General features: G+C 43.0%; 1 protein-coding gene across 1 annotated transcript; it reads right to left on the reverse strand.

Moving 5' to 3' along the window:
- Positions 1-15,506: 15,506 nt before the first annotated feature.
- Positions 15,507-17,084, reverse strand: LOC147891826 (DEAD-box ATP-dependent RNA helicase 21-like). Its single transcript, XM_087388517.1, has one exon. It carries the CDS (start codon positions 17,082-17,084, stop codon positions 15,507-15,509), a length of 1,578 nt encoding a protein of 525 aa, XP_087244643.1.
- Between the last annotated feature and the right edge of the window lie 6,098 nt (positions 17,085-23,182).

Raw genomic sequence — 23,182 nt, forward strand, 5'->3', positions numbered from 1 at the left:
ATGTTTTGGTGGGTGCAGAACATCCTAATCTTCTATGCCATCCATATATATATATGTGTTTGAGTATTGTACATAATCGGGGTTAAGGTACAGTGGCCTTTATCCCCCACAACCTCCCACTTAAAGGCCAATGTGCCTTTAAGAGAGAACAGCCAGTGAGCATACTATCCAATGCCCATCAATACACGACAATACTCAAACTGCTGACTAGGTAGACTCTTCATCACAGCATATCCACAGGGTTATTATCTATATGAACCTTGACAAGCTTTATGCACTTGTCCTCAAGTACCTCCTTGATGAAATGGTACCTGACCTCAATGTGTTTGGTCTTTGCATGAAAGACCGGATTCTATGCTAGCTGAATAGCACTCATGGAATCACTATGCAATGTCGGGACACCTGTATGAATCCCCAAATCTCCCACTAGCCGATCAAGCCATATAGTCTCCTTGCAACTCTCTGTGGCTACAACAACATACTCAGCCTTTGTGTGGTAGACAAAGCAACACACTTCTGTGCACGAGACATCCACGACACTGCACCACCTGCAAAGGTGAAGACATAACCAGAATTGAATCTCCTACTATCCACATGCCCCTGCATAGTCTGAATCTGTGTACCCAAGTACACGCATGTCTCATTTACCAAAGCAGATGCACATCTCCTTGGTACCCTTCATGTACCTCATGATGCACTTAACTGCCTCCCAATGCCTCTTTCCTGGATTAGCCATATACCGGCTAACAACTCCCACTGCAAATGCAATGTCTGGTCTAATAGCTATCATAGCATACATAAGACTCCCAACTGCTGATGCATAAGGAACCTTGGCCATCATGGCCCTTTCCTCATTTGATTTGGGACTATCTGTATGACTCAGTTTCACATATGGAGGCAATGGAGTACTCATTGCCTTCCCCCCCTCCATATTGAAACACTGCAATACTTTTGTAACATACTCTTTTTGTGAAAGCCAAAGGAGTTTCCTACTCCGATCACGCGTGATGCGCATACCAAGAATATGACCTGCAAGTCTCAAATCCTTCATATCAAAGGCCTCATGCAACTTGGCCTTTATTGCATCTAGCTCATAAGTATTCTTGCTAGCCAATAGCATATCATCCAGATATAGTGCCAAGATTATCAGGCTATTATCCTTAGCCCTTTTAGTGTAGAGGCAGTGATCAATTTCACTCCTTCTAAAACCTTGGGACCGAATGAAAGCATCAAACTTCTGATACCATTCTCTAGGTGCTTGCTTAAGACCATAGAGACTCTTCTTCAACTTGCAAACTAAACGCTCTTTGCCCTTTTCTTCAAAGCCTTCCGGCTGCACCATGTAAATTTCCTCATGCAAATCCCCATGCAAGAAAGCTGTCTTGACATCCATCTGCATAAGCTCCATATCCTCTGATGCCACTAGTCCAAGCATGCGTCTAAGTGTGGTCATCTTCACAACCGGAGAGAATATCTCATCAAAGTCCACACCCTTCTCTTGCTTGAACCCTTTAGCGACCAAATGGGCCTTGTACCTAGGCACATCATCACCTGTGACCTTCATTTTGTAGACCCATTTACATGGCAATGCTTTCTTTCCATGTGGCAAAGAAACCAAGTCCCAAGTCTTATTCTTCATGAGTGAACTCATCTCTGATTGCATAGCATACTCCCACTTGTGTTGATCCTCGTGCATCATAGCCTCTCTGTAGCAAGAAGGCTTCCCGCAATCAGTAAGCATCACATAGTCTACCCCTGGAACAAACCTATCAGGCGGTCTAGACACTCTAGATGATCTTCTCAAGGGCATTTCAGCTTGCTGTCCCACCTGCATATCAGCCACATTTGGCTCATCATTTCCACCAATAGATGATCCATTATCTACCCTTGATTGTATACCTATGGGAGTACTTGGTGGTACCATTTCTTGCACATTTGGTGCATGGACAGCTTGCTGTCTATCAACATATGCAGGTGGATTCACGTCCTGGAAAGTGATTCTCCTCATTTCCACATCCCTCATGGGTGCCTTATGCATCTTCTTCTCATTGAAAACTACACATGGCTGTGTATGATCTTCTTTGCTTCTGGATCCCATAGACGATAGCCCATCTCTCCACTTTCACCATAACCCAAACAGATGCATTTCCTAGACTTAGGATCTAGCTTCTTTCGAAGCTCTTTTGGCACATGTGCATATGCCTCACACCCAAATATACGCAAATGAGAGTAAGAGGGCTTCTTGCCACTCCATGCCTCTTCAGGAATACCACCATCCAAACTCTTACTAGGTGATCTATTGATCACATGCACTGCAGTCTTCAGTGCCTCAGCCCAAAAACCACCAGAAAGACTTGCATTGGAAAGCATGCATTGCAACCTTTCTTGAATGATACGGTTCATCTTTTCTGCAATTGGATTTTGCTCTGGAGTACGAGGGGATGTGAGCTCCCTCTTAATCCCACGTGTATCACAGAAATGCTGAAAGTCATGAGAGAGATACTCTCCACCATTGTCAGTCCGTAGGCATTTAAGCGTTCTACCTGACTGATTCTCAACCAAGGACAGCCATTTTTGAAATACCTGGAACACATCACTCTTCCGAGCTATAGCATAAGCCCACACTTTCCTAGTTGCATCATCAATGAATGTCATATAGTATTCAGCCCCGCCTAATGACCGTGTAGGCATGGGACCACATACGTCTGAATGCACCAAATCAAGCTTTTCAAACTCTTTCTTTCCCCTTCTTCTATGGGCTGATTTAGTCTGCTTCCCATAGAGACAGTGCTCACAAAATTCAAAATCAGAGAAACTCAAATGCGGTACATAACCCAAACGGCATAAAAGTTTCATTCCATTCTGGCTCATGTGCCCCAACCTGCAATGCCACAAAGAAGTGCTTGGCTGATCGGTTATTGCAACAACATGATCAAATACCCTTGATACATGTAAGGGATACAAAGTCCCACACTTGGCACCCCTAGCCAAAAGCATAGAGCCCTTCTGAATTTTCCAACTCTGAAAGCCAAAAGTGGTGTGAAAACCAGCATCATCTAGCTGACCCATTGAAATAAGACTCTTGATCAACTTAGGCACATGTCTCACATGTTTCAAAATAAATGCAGACCCATTTGCAAAAGAAAACTTTATGTCACCTACTCCCACTATGTCACATGCACAGTCATTTACAAGATGCACACAACCTGTCTTTCCACTGTCATAAGTGGAGAACCATTCCCTATGGGAAGTAACATGGAATGAAGCACCAGAATCCAAAATCCAATCCTGGGAATATGCATCATCTGAAGTGGTAAGCAACTCTGCAGATAAACTAGACATGAAGAGAACGTCATTGTCACTATCATGTGTGACTGCATTGATCTCCTTGATCTTCACTTTTCCTTTGTCCTCCCTTGGACTCTCTTCCTTTTGATTTGCACCCCAATTTGCATTCTTTTTCTTATCCTTTTGCTCTCTTTTCAGCTTGTAGCAATCCTTTTTCATATGGCCCTTCTTGCCACAGTGGTAACACTGAATGTTCCGTGCCCTGGATTTGCTATGAGACTTCCCTCTTTCTTGGGACTTCCCCCTGAACTGTGATCTACCCCTTTGCACATTTAAGGTTGCATCCTGCTTGTTGCCGTCCATAGACTTCCGTCTAATCTCCTCGGCCAACAAGCTACCCACAACATCATCAAATTTCAGTACTCCACCAGGTGCAGAGTTACTGACAACTATACGGAAGGTATCCCATGAGGATGGCAATGAACATAAGAGAAATATTGCCTTAGTCTCTGCATCAAAATTCATCTTCCGAGCCTGAATCTGGCTGAAAATAATATTGAATTCATTCAAGTGAGAAGCAATGGAGACCCCTTCCTTCATTTTGCAACTCAAACAACCTCTTCATGAAGTAAACTTTATTAGAGGCAGTTTCCTTTTCATAAGTGGCACACAGTTTCTTCCACAAATCTTCTTAGTCTGCTCATTTACTACTGTGAAATAAACCGACTCTGCAAGATGAAGTCCAACTCATTCCAATCATCCTCAGACATATTTGCAGGCTTAGCTTCAATCCCTGCCAAGGGTTTAATCTGCTTCTTTTGAATAAGCACATCCCTTATTTGTTCTTTCCATAAGGAAAAGGCTCATCAAACTTTTTAATGCTAAAAAACTCCTTTTCAGACATGGAAGAGGATGCCATGATGCAAATGAAGCAAAAATCCAAATGCTAGTGCCTACAAGAGAGAATCACACCAAATACCAGGTGCACCCAAATGTGTATTCCACAATAGAGAGAAATATCACCAAAACTCATGTCTCAAAGCATCTGACTCATGTGCATATACTATGCATCCATATGAGCAAATCTGGCCCAAAAGAAAATGCCAACTGCAATGGCAATCCAAAATGCCAATAAGTGCCAAATGACTCAAGCATAAACACCGTCCACTGGCATATGCATTAATAATATCTCATCCAAGAGAGCATAGCACTATCAGTGCATCACCTGCAATGTGTCAAAGCTGTCCCTCAGCATAAAATAGCATCCATGTGCAAAGCGTCCATAAAAATAGCATCCCACAAGGCAATTTGGGCCTATTAGCACATCCAATAAGGACCGCAATGCATCCAAATGGCCTATAAATCATCCACTACAACCCAATGCACACCACGAATGAGTGCACACTACTCAAACTGCAACCAGAGTGATCTGCATAAGGTATGCTCAAGAAATCATAGTCCCACAGTAATGACCGCTACTAAAACTAGAACCTGAGATGCCTCAAAACATGGGCGCCATTGCATAATCGGACTCAGCAAGAAAATCTGCAAATATCTCTCTTCTGTCGGAACTCCAAAATCCCAACCGATGATTGAGAAATGGGAGTCAACACTTATCCACTGCCATGTGACATAAATCTAAGGTTTTAAAACCTTAGAATGAAAAATGCATAACAGAGAGACGAAATCGAATACACAGAGATCTATAACTCTGAAAATCCTCCACCGAATCGCATAAGAACTGACAGGTAGGGGTTTTTGGGCGTTCGGAACGCAATACCATGTAAATTTCCTCCTGCAAATCCCCATGCAAGAAAGCTGTCTTGACGTCCATCTGCATAAGCTCCATATCCTCTACTACCACTAGTCCAAGCATGCATCTAAGTGTAGTCATCTTCACAACTGGAGAGAATATCTCATCAAAGTCCACACCCTTCTCTTGCTTGAACCCTTTAGCGACCAAATGGGCCTTGTACCTAGGCACATCATCACCTGTGACCTTCATCTTGTAGACCCATTTACATGGCAATGCTTTCTTTCCATGTGGCAAAGAAACCAAGTCCCAAGTCTTATTCTTCATAAGTGAACTCATCTCTGATTGCATAGCATACTCCCACTTGCGTTGATCTCCATGCATCATAGCCTCTTTTAGCAAGAAGGCTCCCCGCAATTAGTAAGCATCACATAGTCTACCCCTAGAACAAACTTATCAGGCGGTCTAGACACTCTAGAAGATCTTCTCAAGGGCATTTCAGCTTGCTGTCCCACCTGCATATCAGCCACATTTGGCTCATCATTTCCACCAATAGATGATCCATCATCTACCCTTGATTGTATACCTGTGGGAGTACTTGGTAGTACCATTTCTTGCACATTTGGTGCATGGACAGCTTGATGTCTATCAACATATGCAGGTGGATTCACATCCTACAAAGTGATTCTCCTCATTTCCGCATCCCTCATGGGTGCCTTATGCACCTTCTTCTCATTGAAGACTACATCATGGCTGCGTATGATCTTCTTTACTTCTGGATCCCAGAGACGATAGCCCATCTCTCCACTTTCACCATAACCCAGAAAGATGCATTTCCTAGACTTAGGATCTAGCTTCTTTTGAAGCTCTTTTGGCACATGTGCATATGCCTCACACCCAAATATACGCAAATGAGAGTAAGAGGGCTTTTTGCCAATCCATGCCTCTTCAGGAATACCACCATCCAAACTCTTACTAGGTGATCTATTGATCACATGCACTGCAGTCTTCATTGCCTCAGCCCAAAAACCACCAGAGAGACTTGCATTGGAAAGCATGCATTGCAACCTTTCTTGAATGGTACGGTTCATCTTTTCTGCAACTGGATTTTGCTCTAGAGTACGAGGGGATGTGAGCTCCCTCTTAATCCCACGTGTATCATAGAAATGCTAAAAGTCATGAGAGAGATACTCTCCACCATTGTCAGTCCGTAGGCATTTAAGCGTTCTACCTGACTGATTCTCAACCAAGGCCAGCTATACCTGGAACACATCACTCTTCCGAGCTATAGCATAAGCCCACACTTTCCTAGTTGCATCATCAATGAATGTCACATAGTATTCAGCCCCGCCTAATGACCATGTAGGCATGGGACCGACCACATACGTCTGAATGCACCAAATCAAGCTTTTCAAACTCTTTCTTTCCTCTTCTTTTATGGGCTAATTTAGTCTGCTTCCCATAGAGATAGTGCTCACAAAATTCAAAATCAGAGAAACTCAAATGTGGTACATAACCCAAACGGCATAAGAGTTTCATTCCATTCTGGCTCATGTGCCCCAACCTGCAATGCCACAAGGAAGTGCTTGGCTGCTCGGTTATTGCAACAACATGAATACCCCTGATACATGTAAGGGATACAAAGTCCCACACTTGGCACCCCTGGCCAAAAGCATAGAGCCCTTCTGAATTTTCCAACTCTGAAAGCCAAAAGTGGTGTGAAAACCAGCATCATCTAGTTGACCCACTGAAATAAGACTCTTGGTCAGCTTAGGCACATGTCTCACATGTTTCAAAACAAATGCAGACCCATTTGCAAAAGAAAACTTTATGTTACCTACTCCCACTATGTCACATGCATAGTCATTTCCAAGATGCACACAACTGTCTTTCCACTGTCATAAGTGGAGAACCATTCCCTATGGGGAGTAACATGGAATGAAGCACCAGAATCCAAAATCCAATCCTGGGAATATGCATCATCTGAAGTGGTAAGCAACTCTGCAGATAAACTAGACATGAAAAGAACGTCATTGTCACTATCATGTGTGACTGCATTGATCTCCTCGATCTTCACTTTTGCTTTGTCCTCCCTTGGACTCTCTTCCTTTGATTTGCACCCCGATTTGCATTCTTTTTCTTATCCTTTTGCTCTCTTTTCAGCTTGTAGCAATCCTCTTTCATATGGCCCTTCTTGCCATAATGGTAACACTCAATGTTCCGTGCCCTGGATTTGCTACGAGACTTCCCTCTTTCTTGGGACTTCCCCCTGAACTGTGATCTGCCCCTTTGCACATTTAAGGCTCCTGCTTGTTGCCATCCATAGACTTCCGTCTAATCTCCTCGGCCAACAAGCTACCCACAACATCATCAAATTTCAGTACTCCATCAGGTGCAGAGTTACTGACAGCTGTACGGAAGGTATCCCATGAGGATAGCAATGAACATAAGAGAAATATTGCCTTAGTCTCCACATCAAAATTCATCTTCTGAGCGTGAAGCTGGCTGAAAATAATATTGAATTCATTCAAGTGAGAAGCAATGGAGACCCCTTCCTTCATCTGCAACTCAAACAACCTCTTCATGAGGTAAACTTTATTAGAGGCAGTTTCCTTCTCATAAGTGGCACACAGTTTCTTCCACAAATCTTCCGTAGTGTGCTCATTTACTACTATGAAATAAACTGACTCTGCAAGATGAAGTCTAATAGTAGACTTTGCTAATGCATCCAACTCATTCCAATCATCCTCAGACATATTTGCAGGCTTAGCTTCAATCCCTGCCAAGGGTTTAATCTGCTTCTTTTGAATAAGCACATCCCTTATTTGTTCTTTCCACAAAGGAAAGTTTGTCCCATCAAACTTTTTAATGCTAAAAAACTCCTTTTCAGACATGGAAGAGGATGCCATGATGCAAATGAAACAAAATCCCAAATGCTAGTACCTGCAAGAGAGAATCACACCAAATACCAGGTGCACCCAAATGTGTATGCCACAATAGAGTGAAATATCACCAAAACTCAAAGCTCAAAGCATCAAAAGATGCATCTGACTCATGTGCATATACTATGCATCCATATGAGCAAATCTGGCCCAAAGAAAATGCCAATAAGTGCCAAATGACTCAAGCATAAACATCGTCCACTGGCATATGCATCAATAATATCTCATCCAAGAGAGCATAGCACTATCAATGCATCACCTGCAATGTGTCAAAGCTGTCCCTTAGCATAAAATAGCATCCATGTGCAAAGCGTCCATAAAAAATAGCATCCCATAAGGCAATTTGGGCGTATTAACGCATCCAATAAGGACCGTAATGCATCCAAATGGCCTATAAATCATCCACTGCAACCCAATGCATACCACGAATGAGCGCACACTGCTCAAACTGCAACCAGAGTGATCTGCATAAGGTATGCTCAAGAAATCATAGTCCCATGGTAATGACCGCTACTGAAAATAGAACCTGAGATGCCTCAAAACATGGGCACTATTGCATAATCGGACTCAGTAAGAAAATCTGCAAATATCTCTCTTCTGCCAGAACTCTAAAATCCCAACCGATGAGTGAGAAATGGGAGTCAACACTTATCCACTGCCATGTGGCATAAATCTAAGGTTTTAAAACCTTAGAATGAAAAATGCATAACAGAGAGACGAAATCGAATACACAGAGATCTATAACTTTGAAAATCCTCCACCGAATCGTGCAAGAACTAATAGGTAGGGGTTTTTGGGCGTCCGGACGGCAATGGGACAGACGGTTTTGGAAACCGTGGTCTCAATCACTGGGTCCAACACATGGACTGAAAAACGTTTTTAGAAACAGAGCTCTTTGTAAACTCCACCGGAGTGCGAATGATGAGCAACATAGAAGTTTTAGGACCTCTTGAGTCCACCGGAACTGACAGATCTGCAAATGGTTGCTCGAAACTTGAGTTCCAACACCCGGGTAAAAAACGCAGGAACTGACATAGTGAGTCAAAAATCCAATGAAATGATCCTAGATTCAAGAATGAAGGTGTTTCCAAGCTCCTAAAGTGAAGTGGACACCAAAAGCAAGCAATAGTTGCCTCTACAAGTCAATACGGAGTCTCTGTCATCGAACGGAACAGGGAAAAGCTCAAAAAACGACTTTTTCTTTGAAAACTCTGAACAGGCTCTCAAAACCAGTTCGCAAAACCAAAGTAAGTTTTCCAAAGATTCCTCCAAGGTCTCTGCACACTTGGATGCAAGTAAAGTCACCCACAGCTTCCCATAGAGCTTCTCCTTCCTCCCACAGAGCTGCTGAGCTTCAAGCATTCACGCACGCTCAGCTAGATCACCCGGGCTCTGATACCAGTTGAGAGTGCTCTCAACGGAAGCAAGAACGGAAGAGGGAGAGAGAGAGATAGAGAGCCACACAAGTTTTTGGTGGGTGCAGAACCACCCTAATCTTCTTTTTCATTCATTTATATATGTGTTTGAGTATTGTAAATAACCGGGGTAAAGGCACAGTGACCTTTAACCCCCACACTCCTCTCTCGAGTTTTGCGAAATTGGGTCCTCTTGAAACATCCATTGCATCAAGTCTGGGACCTCTGAGTTATTGGAGCTAGGTAGTTCCTCTTCTTCCACTCTCTCTGGTACTCTAAGTACCTTCGCTCCACTATGACTTGTTAGGTGGTTAGGGTGGATGGTATCCAACCCTTTGTTGACCTTGAGTCTATGCTCAAATTTCTCTTGGCATTCCCCTACCAAGTTATGAGCATCTATTAAGCATTGTTTCTCTAAGATCAGGTCTGGATAAGCTCCCTTATGAGCAGGTGTGGATGTGAGGCCTTGGGCCCAAATTGGTTTATTTACCTTCGGATATGGGCGCATACTAGGTTCATCCAAGGAAGGGGCTCGTCCGGATGTAGAGGAGGTGGCAAGGGTGGCTACCTCCTCATCTAAACCATCTTGGATGAGCAATTGATTTGTTCCTTTGCCCATCTTGGTAACCTTATTGGGTTGGGTCTATGGGACTGGTGTGCCTTGAGAATTTGGGATGTGGAAGCCCTATTCTTCCTTGCCTACTGCTTTCTCCTCGCCTAGGGCCTTCCCCTGTATCCTCATGATGACCTTCAAGGGCACCGCTGCCACTTGACCTTGTTCAATGCTTAGCAAATTGATGCTAGTTCTCTTGAGCGGGGTGGTCAGAGTCACTGGCCTCCTAAGGGGACAATCCTTAAATAAATGCTTCACTCTGCATCTAGCACAGAGGGGTGTGGGCCCAGTTGAGGAGGGCACTACTAGGGTGAGATCCCTGTAAGGACAATCCTTTAAAAAGTGTGGCCCTTGGCATTTAAATCATGATACAGGAGGGTTTGTTGCTCCCTTGTATGGGCACTCACTTGCCCTGTGTGGACCTTGACATGTATAGCATTGGAACAAGGGCCTCCATGGTAAGGAATTCATGTCTCTTGCCCTTGAGGCCACGCGTGTTGTCTGATATACCGGGACATGCTAAGATCCTCATGTAAAAGGTAGTGACTTACGACACCACTTCCTTCCTCGTAGGGATGATAGTCGGGATGGCCATGATCATGCTCAGGCTCTTTCCAATAACTAGGTACCAACACTTGGTTGACTAGAGTTATACAAGGTGGGGGTGGTTGCAAACCTAGTAGGGTGGCTGTAATAGAGCATGGTGTGCCCTATATTGTCCTTGGTTGGAAAAAGAGGCTCCTTGTGCATTCATCGGGTTGGGTGGGGATGCTAAGGTCAATTGGGGCCTTGGTTGGTAAATGGGTTGGAAAAGGACCTTTGAAAACCTACACTAGGAGGTCTCGTGGTTACCCCATCTAACACAGTACATGCAATAGAGTGTTGGCCTTGCCCTGAGGTGAGTGAACTCATTTGAGGGATGATAGCCGTTGCATACCCCGCACCAAACATTATCTCTTCTAGGGAATAGGTGGGGTTTACTCGGTGCTTCCTTGGGTGTTCCTACCGTCCACTGTTGACCTAGCTGATTCAGTAGATTAGAGGCCAACTCACTGATATCTAAGCCCTTAGACTCTTTATCCTCCTTCTTGGTAGGCTCCGTGTTGGTGGAAGACCTTAAATTATGATACCTCAAATGGAGTTGTAGCTTTGTCCTTGGTGTCCTTATCCATCATGTTGTTGCTTATAGGGATAGCTACCTTGCTACAAAGTTCGAAAGAAGTTGGGTTCATAACCATTAAATAGTCATGCAGCTTTGGATCCGCCAGTCTAATGAGGAAGCATGGTAATAGTCACTCATCTCTCATCCTCTCATGTGGTTTGTAGTAGGAATTGAGGTGTTTGATCCTAGCAATGTAGTCTCGAAGGGACTCATTCTCATTCTATTTCACCTCATACAACTGATTAATCGAGCTCCTCGTGTGACCATTGGGAGCGAACCCTATGATGAAGGCATTTTGCAACGCCTCCCAGTTGACTTTCTCCTCAAGGATGAGGGACCTATACCATTGGCCTACCTTGCCATCCAGGCTGTGAGGCTAAAGGTGTTAACCATTTACAAATCTCGGAGAGCACCAAATGCTTTGCATATTTGCTCAAACCGCTCCACATGGGAGATCGGCTCTCCTTCTTCGAGAAATTTAGTTATCAGCTTGAAGATGGCTATGGGCAACTCCTTGAGGGATTGGTGTTCCTTTCTAGAAACACGGGTACAAACGGGGGGTGGAGCGGCCCTCCTTCCTAGTGCATCCACTAGGATACGCATCGCCTCATCCGATAGCATTGTTTGGGGCGCTAGAGTAGCTTGCATTGTCGTAGGCCTAATAGGATGTATAGGCAACCTTATGCCCTATTCCATTAGTTTATCGATGCCAACATTGGGGCTTTGAAGCTTGCCCCCCCCAAACATTAGGGTTGTAATTGTGGGGGGAAATTGTCGTAACCCCTGAGAGAGTGGGTCACTAGGCATCTGCATGGGCACTCCTTGCATTGGTATGTAGGGCAGGACTTGGAAATGTACATAGCTCATGGCTTGTGGCCTAGTGGGGTAAATGTTGGGGGCACTTGGAAGGTCGGGGGCCCATAAGGGGGTCCCTCTTGGAAGTCCGATGAGTCACCGAGCATAGAGTTTTGTCTACTGAAGTCCCTCATCCATAAGTCCTCGTCTTCCATGCACTCTGGGTCAAGGTGCCCAATGAAGACTGCAGGTCTTGAGTCCACAAAAAACGGCCTCAGTCCCTACCTGTGGTGCAAGGACAAGTTGTCACTGGCCTTCCCTTTATGTGGGCATATTGGCAAAGGGGTTCTCCCTTTCCGTTGAATCCGTTCATCCTAACGGTCCAAACATGTTAGATATAGTTCCTCTTAATCTAGAGGCTATGGAAGGAGCAGGAGATTGAGGTAGAGCCATGCTTATGTAGGGGGGTCCGGAGGCTCTCAAACCAATTGGTTCTTGCATTTCCTCATTCAAGATCTCGGTCTCATCTAAATTGGAGGGATCACTATGCCAGGGCCTTGATACTGAATGAGAGCAAGTAATTGAATTCCTTGTTAGAGCTGAACCCAAATTGGGATGGAAAGTAGGCGATGTGTAGTGTGAAATGCTATCCTCAAGCTCAAGCTCTCTACACAAGATTCTACTGAGCCTCAAGTGCATGTATAAGGTCCCTACTCAGGCACACCTTGCCTCACTTCTAGTTCTGTAATTTTTGTTAGGAAAATTGATTCTAGAGCTATCCCTCCAGTCGAAGAGTTAGCCTTATGCCACCGTGTCAAAGAGTTAGCCTTATGCCATCGTGTCAGAGGGTTAGCCTTATGGCACCAATCAATGGGATAGTAATTGACATGTGTCGATGGAATGGGCTGAGGTGGTATGCCATTGGGTTGGTGGGGTAGCATTAAAGCAACAGATGGCAGGATAAGGCAATGAGATAGTCGGATGGCACTGAGCGATGGGTTGATAACCGGTAGGATAGCTTGCCTCCGAGGGGTACCAGGAAGGCACCATTCGACAGGTTACGTGGTTATGCCTCTAGGTTAGTGGTTTAACCTTATGGCACTAGGTCAATGCTTGTCAGACATGCGGGATGGTTGGTTGACCAACCCTTGACAAATCTTTAATTAAGGCGGCTAGTTAGGTTACTGACATGTGTCAGTCGACAAGATAGGGGGCGATGGCATCGATTGACGGGTAGTTGGCTTATGGCGTCGAGTCAACAGGTTAGGAATTTTCTGGGAACATGCTGCATCATCAAATCTTCTCTGATGATTCCTGGTGGATTTTCAAGTTCTATTCCAGGTTTGTGTGCTGGGGGTGTTACAGACTACTAAACTACCTATAGCCAACAAAAAACGCAAAAAAGCAACAACTTATTCTACTCAGTTTAGTGATTTTCACAAGTTGAACTGTCCCACACCAAAATCTGCTTCAAAATTTGGCTCAACTCTTCATTTTGGAGTGTTTTTAGTTGGATTTGATGTTACAACAAGCTTAGCAATCACACTAGCTATCATCTTGTATAAACAAACATCAAAAAATGATAGAAAACAAGCTTGAATGCATGGAAATGGCTTCATGGATAGAAATGGAAAAAACAAACTTTGTCTACTCTACACGAGTTCCCACTTTCTCCACTCTTTTCTGCTCCAAACTCACTCCTAATCTCTACAAACAAAGCCTAATGTGTTGTGCAATGGGTGGTTTACGAAAGGACGCAAATGCATCACAAGAGCATACTTCTATCTCCCCGACAACAGTGCCAAAGATGTGTACTCCAGCAGTAACACACGTATCATGGGGGTCTTGGAAGGATGTCATCGGAGTCTCCAACTATCCCGAGCTACTCCTTGTAGGAGCTTGAGATGCAAAAGCCTACACTTGTGTCATGCAAGTGCCTACTAGAATATGTGCAAGTGATTCCACGAGAAGAGGAGGAGGGAGAGCGAAGGGGGTGAGAGGAGAGGGAGTGGAAGAGATGGGGGAAAGTGAAAGGGGATGAGTGGCAATCACAAGGCAACACACCAAGAAAGCAAGCAACCATACTCATGAACAAGAGTTGAGAGAATGAGAGCTTCTATTCCAATTGTTGCAACTACATGATGAAGACCAAAATCAACCATTTGGCCTTTTATACATGTCACCTTTTGAAGGGAGGGCCAACCCTATTCCTTGTACCTCTCTCTCTCTCTCTCTCTCTCTCTCTCTCGTTACAATCACTTGGGCGCATATGGTGCCAAGGCATATGCTGATTCTCACAACCTTCCCTTTGTCTCCAAATGGCTCTTGTGTTATCCATATATGAGATCCAAATGGCTCTTGTGTTATTCATGCCAGTTTGGGTGATCCCGACGATTAATTCAAAACTGAGCCATTTGTGGCTCAAAACCCGTAGGGTTTGGATGGGCCAGATTTGTTAGTGGGTGTTAACAAGCATCCTATGCACCTCCTTGACCAACCTCGAGTGCTCACAATTATATGATGCACTTTTTTTTTAAAACTTCTAATTACTAGTTTGATACCAATATTATAAGGGTATATCATCAAGTGGTAGTTTGCAACGTATCACACTACTTGTAATGCATGGTATTAAATCCTTATATTGAAAATGATTATATACGACTAACATGTACGCCAACATTGGAGGGGGAAACATTCCATAACCTTTGGATTGTGGTGCTGGGATTTAATAGTAACAATGCTGAGAAAAAAACAGAGACAAGAATAATGGCTATAGAAGCTCTAGGGGTTGACCTTCATCATGGTGGTCATCAATATGAAATCTAAGTTGGTCGGGCTACGAGGAGTTTGAGAAGGTTGTTGCAAGCTGAGGAGAAAGAAGCGACAAATATGATAGAAGAACGCATGACAAAATTGAGAAATGAATGCTAATTATGTTCCTTAATGCATAATGTAACCGAGTGATTAAGTTGTGAAGCTACCAACTGGCAATTGAGGTAAGCTAGCGATGGGGAGAGCTTGCAACTCGAGTGTACTCGAAAGTTGGAGAGAACGATGGCAATGGCAAGTTAGGAATAGAAGGAAAGCAATGGAGGTAGGGGAGAGGAGGCTTGGAGAAGAAGAGCAACATAAGGTGGTGAGGCAAAGGGGATGCAAGGTGAGGTGAGGGGTTAGTTTCTTTAGTTTACTTTATTGGAGAATTGGATTCTCCTTTGTGAGTAATTTCTAAAAAAAGTGAATTAACTTGTGCATACCAGACCACCTTTTATGGGCTAAATTTTCCTTTGAACAACCCTTCCATCAGAAAGTGCCCACTTTACCATTGTAGTAGGAGGCAATGCCCACGTGTAGTGTGCACTCTTGTTAAGCTAAGTGCCAAGTGCAACAGGTGGATTTATGCGAATTTTGAAGTTGTAGGTTGGATTGTTTTTGTGGCATGTGAATTTTCTACACAAAAAACAAAGAATATTGGTATTTGAATCATGCTCATATCGTTTGTATTAAGAAAGTTATGAATTTTTTAGAGAACTTGAGCCAATTATGAATAAGGTGCAAAGAATCCTAGCTTGATTGTCGATGCCTCATGGCGTGCCAATTGAGGGGGCACAATGTTCTTGCTTTGGATGAGCATTTGCTTCAAGTCATAGAAAACAGCAGTATCAGAGAGGGTTAGGAAGGTGGTGGCAATGCCCGCATCACCGGCCCTACCAGTACGACCAATGCGATGGACATATTTCTCGATAGAGCTTGGCATCTCATAGTTGATGACGTGGGCGACATGAGGCACATGTATGCCACGTGCAGCAACGCCTGTAGCCACAAGGCAACGGAACCTTCTGCTTTTGAATCCTTCGAGGCTTTTCTCACGTTGCTCTTGACTCCTCCCTCCATGAAGCCCTGTCACGTTATATCCTGCCACCTCAAGCTGCCTCACAAGCACCTCAGCTGCCTCTCTCGTGTTAACAAACACTATGCTCCTGCTCTCACCTATTCTACTCAACAACTCTTTCAACTTCTCCGACTTCTCCGACTCCTGCAACATGAGTACGTTTTGCTTTACAAGATCTGGCACCTTAGTTACGCCATAATGAGTCCCAACAGTAATAATGATTGGATTGCTTAGATACCTGCGTGCAAGTCTCTCAAAAGCTGGGGACATGGTTGCACTAAACATACACATAGTTTTCCTTTCGCTCATCTCTGGATTAATGCCCATTGCACTAAGGACTTCCACGACTTGTGGCTCAAAACCCATGTCAATCATCCGATCGGCTTCATCTACAATCATGTAATTGCATCGATTAAGAACTACATACTGTCTTTGCAAGCAATCCAACAATCTCCCAGGTGTGGCTATCAAAACTTCATGCCCTAGGCTCAATCTCATCGCTTGCTCTTCAAGGGAATGACCTCCTACAATAGAGATGACTCTTGTTCCCATATAACGAGAGAGTTTCAAGGTCTCCTTTTCAATCTGTTGGGCCAACTCCCTTGTGGGTGCTAAAACTACTGCATAAGGCCCTGTTTCTTCTTCATTTATTGGAAGTAGCTTGCGGATGTAACTAAGCATGGGTAATACAAAGCTTGCAGTCTTCCCTGATCCAGTCTCTGCAACCCCAATCACGTCTCTCTGTTTCAACCCAATTGAAATAGTTGCCATCTGGATTGGAGATGGCTTCTTATAACCTGCTTCGTATACAGCCTTGAGAAGTGCATCGCTAAGCCCACTTTCCTCCCAATTTCTAATAGGCCTGGGGACATGGCAACCCTTATAAGATATGTTAAAATCTTCCTGAAAAATCCTCCAATCCCGTGCGCTCATTTCACCAAGCTCTCTCTCTGACCAATGGGTTTTTTTTTGCATCGGGGGCAAGGTCTCTTTCTTTCTTCTCTTTGCCTTGTTCGTGCGATCGTCTTCTTCTTGTTCCGCATATGAAGTTCTCCGCTGTTCTTTCTTTTGCTCTGCCCGATCTATGCCTGCACGAAAACCCCTCCCAAAGAGCAACTGTGCTTGATGTGGGTTTCGATACAACGTGTTTGAGTCCCTTGTAGATGTATCCTCCTCCTCATCCCATGCAAAACGAAACCTCCGCTTCATAGATATTCTTCTGTGCATGTCTGGCAGCTCCTTCAGACGATGCAATCCAGGCGGTCGTCTCAGGTTGGGTCGCTATCGAGTGCACAGAAAGAAAGCCACACGAACGCATCTCCCTTTAAATAGGCTCAATTTCGCTTTTCTTGCTTTTGCTTTTTCTCTCACTAAAGCCCTAACCAATGTTAACCCTAACGTACTATGAATCTTAATAACACACATTTTTTGGCCTGTCCAGGGGAAAGGCTATGGTAATCGTTTTCTTTGTTTTGAGATGATAAAGCTTCTAATTGTGGCTTGTCGGCGGGTGGGCGCATTGTAGTGGTAGTTTGGTGAATTTTTGGACGCGTGCAAACGGGTGATTGGATGTCCACCGCTACTATTTTTGTCCTCTGTTCTTGCTATTTTCGTCCCCCTTTCTCTCTCTTCTTCTTCTTCTTGCTTGCTATTTGTGTCCCCATTTTTTTCTCCCCCTTTCTCTCTCTCTCTCTCTCTCTCTCTCTCTCTCTCTCTCTTCTTCTTCTTCTTCTTCTTCTTCTTCTCTCTCTTAGCTTCCAAGGCAGGCCTCATGAATGATTTTGATCAGTCACTTTGTTCTCATTTCCTAGTTCTCTTTCTTTATTTGGATAAGGCACCACATGTTGCAATGCAGTTTCCCATGGGTTGCAAGAGAACTAGAGAGAGACTGTGAGATAGAAATGCTGATATACCTGGTCAAGGTACGAGAGGAGATTGAAGGTCATGGAAACTGATGAGACAATATCCAAACAACAACAGAAGACCCTTTTGGAATATCCAAACCGATGATACAATATCCAAACAACAACGAAAGACCCTTTTACAATGAATGTGGAGGCCCCAAGGAGAGACAATTCCGAGTAGCTCAGGCCACAAATGCACCCATTTGAGCAATGCCATCACAACAAATGACACAAGTTGTGGGTTAAAAATTTGTGGGAGCATTCGAGGAAGCAACATCAGGTAATTTGAGAGACTACCAGGCTCATAGTGTAGAGGCAGTGATTAATCTCACTTCTTCTGAAACCCTAGGACCAAATGAAAGCATCAATCTTCTGATATCATTCTCTAGGCGCTTGTTGAAGGCCATAGAGACTCCTTTTCATCTTGCAAACTGTTATGTCAACAGGCTTGGATCTAGGATCATGCCTAGGCCTAGGCATTTATGAGGAGGTGCATAAGGCAATCCAAGAGAGGGCTAAAAATAAAGGAGTCCCTTGTGGGACATGTGGCACCAAAGCCATAGTCCAAGTGGCAAGTTTTAAGCAAGGGGGAGGATGTCGGAAAGAGAGCTCGTATTGGGCTGAGTTTGAACAAGCCTTCTTAAAAGATTTTTTACCAAAAAATGAATTAGAAAGTGCTTTGGATGCTTGGGACAATTGCACTATGGGTAAAAACACTCTAGTCCATAGTACATAGCGAACTATAGGGAGGTAGTCCTTAAGTTAAAGGGAATTCATGAATTCCAAAAGATAATGGGTTTTGTGAGAGGTCTTAAAGACATAAGTTGAGGTGAAAAGAAATTCTGCTAAAACCTCTGAGGAAGCAATTAAGTATGCCCAAATATAAGACGATACGACACGGAAATCCAAAGTTGGAGCTTCAGAGTAAACAGGTTTTGTTCCTAAGTTCAATAAATTTCCCAATTTGAAAAGTAAGGGGGAACTTTAAGAAGGATGTTCCTCAGGCACCACTTAAGAAATCTGAAACACAAAGTTATCCTCTCTTGAAGAAAGAGGATTATGAAAGGGCCAGGCAGGAAAATTTGTGCTTCAAATGTTTGGGCAAAGACCATGTTGCTTGGAACTACCTTAAAAATAAACAAGCAGGAGCTAAAGCCCCAAATATACCTCCACAAAAACAAGTACATGTGGTGCAAGTGTTGCAGCTTAATGGTATTGAAAAGTACACTGAGGTAGAGGTCTATCATGAGGATAGCACCCACATGTGCTATCTATCATCGGCAATGTGGCAGCTCACCTTTGGTCCTCATGATTTAATGAGGATGCATGGGAAAATTAAGGGGCAAAGAGTAAGAGTGATGGTTGATGATAGTGCAACACATAATTTCTTGAACTACTCATTAGTTAAGAAATTAAAATTGTTTGAGAGTACAAGTGCCCATAAATATGTGGTCTCTTTGGCAAAGGGCAATGATAAAAAAGTTTGGGACACCATGATACATGGTGTAGAGGTGGATATTCAAGGCTATCACGATGCCTTGGATTTCCAAATCATGCATCTCAATTGAATAGACATAGTGCGGTTATATAGCCTTGGGTATAGCTTACAATGGAGTTATCTTAATAACTCCATTATGTTTGAAAAAGAGGGTAGAGTCTTACACATTCAAGGAGAACATGATGTGCCCAACTCTCCTCTTATTTGTTCGATGGAATTGGAACACTTGCCACACCAAGAAGAATGCGAGGTATATCTCTGTGAACTTACTTTTATTGGTGATTTTATGTCTTCTGCATCGGAAAGAAGTATGAATTTAAAGATGTTTTTGTTAAATTACACAGCGCAGCGGAACAAAAACTAAACAAAGAATAGAGAGTACATAGCAAACTGGAGAGGAACAAACTTTTCCTTCAATACTAATGTAGTATAGATGATGGCTCTATCAACCCGTGCACTCCCACAGTGGAGCTTAGATGGCAATCTAGATAGATACTAGGTGAAGAGCTACTAGTTGGAATATCTGATCTGATCTAAATTGATTTGATACAATGGACTGGGGAGGTTGCCTCTTTATAGCTATGAGGGCGGTAGTCGGATCAACATAGTCGGTGGAACTGACCAGTCGACCTAGTCGGTGGAACTGACTAGTCGTCCATGGAATATTTAGGGAATATTCCCTATACCGTCACCTCGGGGGCTCTCACCCTCGAACGCCCACTAGGGGGGCCAACGGCCCCCCTGGGACCCCCCAGCTGGGGGCTAGATGGCCCCTAGACCCTAGCAAGAGTAAGGGGCTCCCACACAATCACCTTTCTACCATCAACGGTCTCATAAACCTCATCTAACATGCAAGTTAAGATCCATCCAGTGTCCTGGGCTCACACATGGCTTCTCCTCATATGGGGGCCTTACAACTTGAGCACCTTGGACCACTGGTGGATATTAGGAGGGTGGGGCATTGAGCATATCTAACAGTTTTTTTGTCTGATTTGCCTGATGGTTTACCCTCTGAGAGAGAAGTAGATCATAAAATAGATTTGATTCTTGGATTTACCACTATTTGTAAACCCCCATATAGGCTTATTCAAACGGAGGAACGTGAGGTCGAAAGACAATCAAGGGAATATCTTAGGAAGGGCCAAATTCAACCAAGTAGCTCACCTTGGTCTGCACTAGTTTTACTGGTAAAGAAAAAGGGTGGTATTGCATGTTTATGCATAGACTACCGAGTAGTAAATAAAAAAATAAGTATCCTATGCCTCGCATTGATGATCTCTTTGATCAATTACAAGGGTCAAAATATTTTACTAAAATTGATTTAAAGTCAGGATATCACCAAGTACGAATTAGGGAAGAGGATGTCCCTAAGACATCATTTCATACTAGGTATGGGCATTATCAATTTAAAGTAATGCCATTTGGATTAACAAATGCTCCAACAACTTTCATGACACTTATGAATGGTGTCTTAAGGGCATATTTAGGGAAATTTGCTGAAGTATTTTTAGATGATATCCTTATTTATAGTAAAACTTGGAAAAAATATTTGGAACATTTGCAAAAAGTGTTCTAGCTACTTAGAGATAATTCACTCTTTGCTAAAGAATCAAAATGTGAATTCTTTGCAAAAGAAGTGAAATACTTGGGACATATAATATCCCAAGAAGGGGTTCATATGGACCCTGACAAAGTAAGGGCCATATTGGAATGGCCACATCCTACAAACCTAGAAGAATTACAGATATTCTTAGGTTTGTTCGGATTCTATACGAGATTCATCCAGGATTATGCTAAGATTGTTGTTCTGGATGATGGACCAGCTTAAGGGGAGGAAGTACCTTCATATGGGATGAGCCTCAAAAGAGAAGTTTTGAAAAATTAAAAGTAGCTACAGCAACAACTCCGGTCTTAAAGGTTGTGGATCCTAATGAACTATTCGTGGTTGAGACAGATACTGGTGATTTTACTGTTTGGGTGGTACTTTTACAAAAAGGTTGACCAGTGGCTTTTGAAAGCAAAAACTTAGATCGTGCCCAATGGAATTACTTAGCATATGAGAAGGAACTATATGCTATAGTCTATGCTTTAAAGAAGTGGAGGCACTATTTATATGGTGCAAAATTCGAGATAATCTTTGATCAAGAGAGCATTAAGTGGATTTCCAATCTACCTTTTCTACCCTTAAGCTATCTTTTGATCAAGAGGTCATCTACCTTTAAGAAAGAGCTTAAAGGTAGAAAAGCTAGATGGGCTGAATTAATGCAAGAGTTTGATATACAATTGACATATCGGAAGGGGAAGTTCAACGTGGTAGTAAACTCTCTTAGCCGAATGCCAATTGTTAATGAATTGAGTTTTACTCAATCTTAGAATGATTTCCTAGAGTCCTTAAAGAGGAAATGTGAGTTTGATCTTCACTTCTCTGAAATATGGAAAGCAATTAGAAATAGGGATCCAACTAATCGAGGGGCTTTCACTAAGGAGTCACATGGAAATGGCGACACACCATAGGTTGGCGATAAAGGGCTCAAGTGGAAAAAATATACTATTGAAGATGGCTACCAACTCTACAAGGGTAGAGTATGTGTCCTGGATAATAATGACATTAGGCGCCAAATTCTTTTTGAATGTCCTGATAGTCTGAGTGCTGGACACCTGGGAATTCAGAAGATGTATGCGCTTCTGAAAAGGCAATTCTTTTGGCCTAGAATAGGTAAGGACGTCCAAGATTATGTATTGAAGTGCCAAAAATTCCAAGTCAATAAGGTTGAACGCCTTAAGGTAGGAGGTCTCCTACACCCATTGGAGATTCCATCTGCAAATGGGAAAGCATATCCATGGACTTTATTATGGAATTACCTAGGACATAGAGGGGGCACAACTTAGTGTGGGTAATTGTTGATCGGTTGACCAAGATGGCTCATTTTATTCTTGTCAACAATGAAGATGTTAAAACTCTAGAATTAGCTAGGCTATTTGTGGAGCATATTTATAGATTGTATGGGCTACCAGTCGGTATTGTTAGTGACCATGATAGCAAATTTAACAGCCATTTTTGGAGGGCTGTATTTATGAGGTTAGAAACTTAATTGAATATGAGCACCGTGGATCATCCATAGAGTGATGGTCAAACTGAAAGAATCAATCATATCATTGAGGATATGTTTTGAGCATATGTAAGTAAATGGCAAACTAATTGGGAATAGTATTTGCCCATATTAGAATTTGCATATAACAGTGCCAAACATTCATCTACAGGTTTTAGTCCATTCATGATGATGTATGGATTTCAACCAAGAGCCCCAATGGTAGTGGGACTTGAAAAAGAGAAGGTTCAAGCGGCCAAAGACTTTCTTGAAGATATGAATTAAACACTTAAGTTAGCTAAAGATAGCATAATAAGAGCTCTGGATAGAGCATGAAGCTATGCAAATCCCTACCATAGAAGGTTGGAGTTTGAAGTAAATGAGAAAGTCTACCTCAAGGTACCCGAATCTTTTGAATCTCTAAAGACAGATAAATGTCCGAAGTTGTCTCCAAGGTATTGTGGACCATTCACAATACTTAAGAGGATTGGAGAACTTGCTTACAAATTAGCCTTACCTAAGGGATGTAGAGTACATCTAGTTTTTCATGTTAGTAGGCTAAAAAGAAAATTAGGAGATGATGATAATCTCATTGGAAATGAAGTCCTAGTTGAACTTTCTTCTAAGGCATCTGCACTTGCCAATGTGATAGTAGGAGTTGGTGACGGCTCCCATACTGATGAGAAGGGAATGTCCAACTCCTCAATTGGTTTTGGTGACTGGGGCAAAGTCATTTCTCGTTCTTGTAGCTCTTTTTTGATGATTATAGCCAATAAGTGTGGAATTTTACATTTTTGGCCTGATGAGCCATCTAGATTTTTGGTGAAGAAGATG

Source organism: Dipteris shenzhenensis, chromosome 17 (genome assembly GCF_047967505.1).
Source record: "Dipteris shenzhenensis isolate YYH24624 ecotype China chromosome 17, Dip_SZ_1.0, whole genome shotgun sequence".
Taxonomy (NCBI): Eukaryota; Viridiplantae; Streptophyta; class Polypodiopsida; order Gleicheniales; family Dipteridaceae; genus Dipteris; species Dipteris shenzhenensis.

Bases quoted from the DNA above. Each gene is read 5' to 3' on its own strand.
- LOC147891826 (XM_087388517.1), bottom strand. From the start codon at position 17,084: ATGCACAGAAGAATATCTATGAAGCGGAGGTTTCGTTTTGCATGGGAT.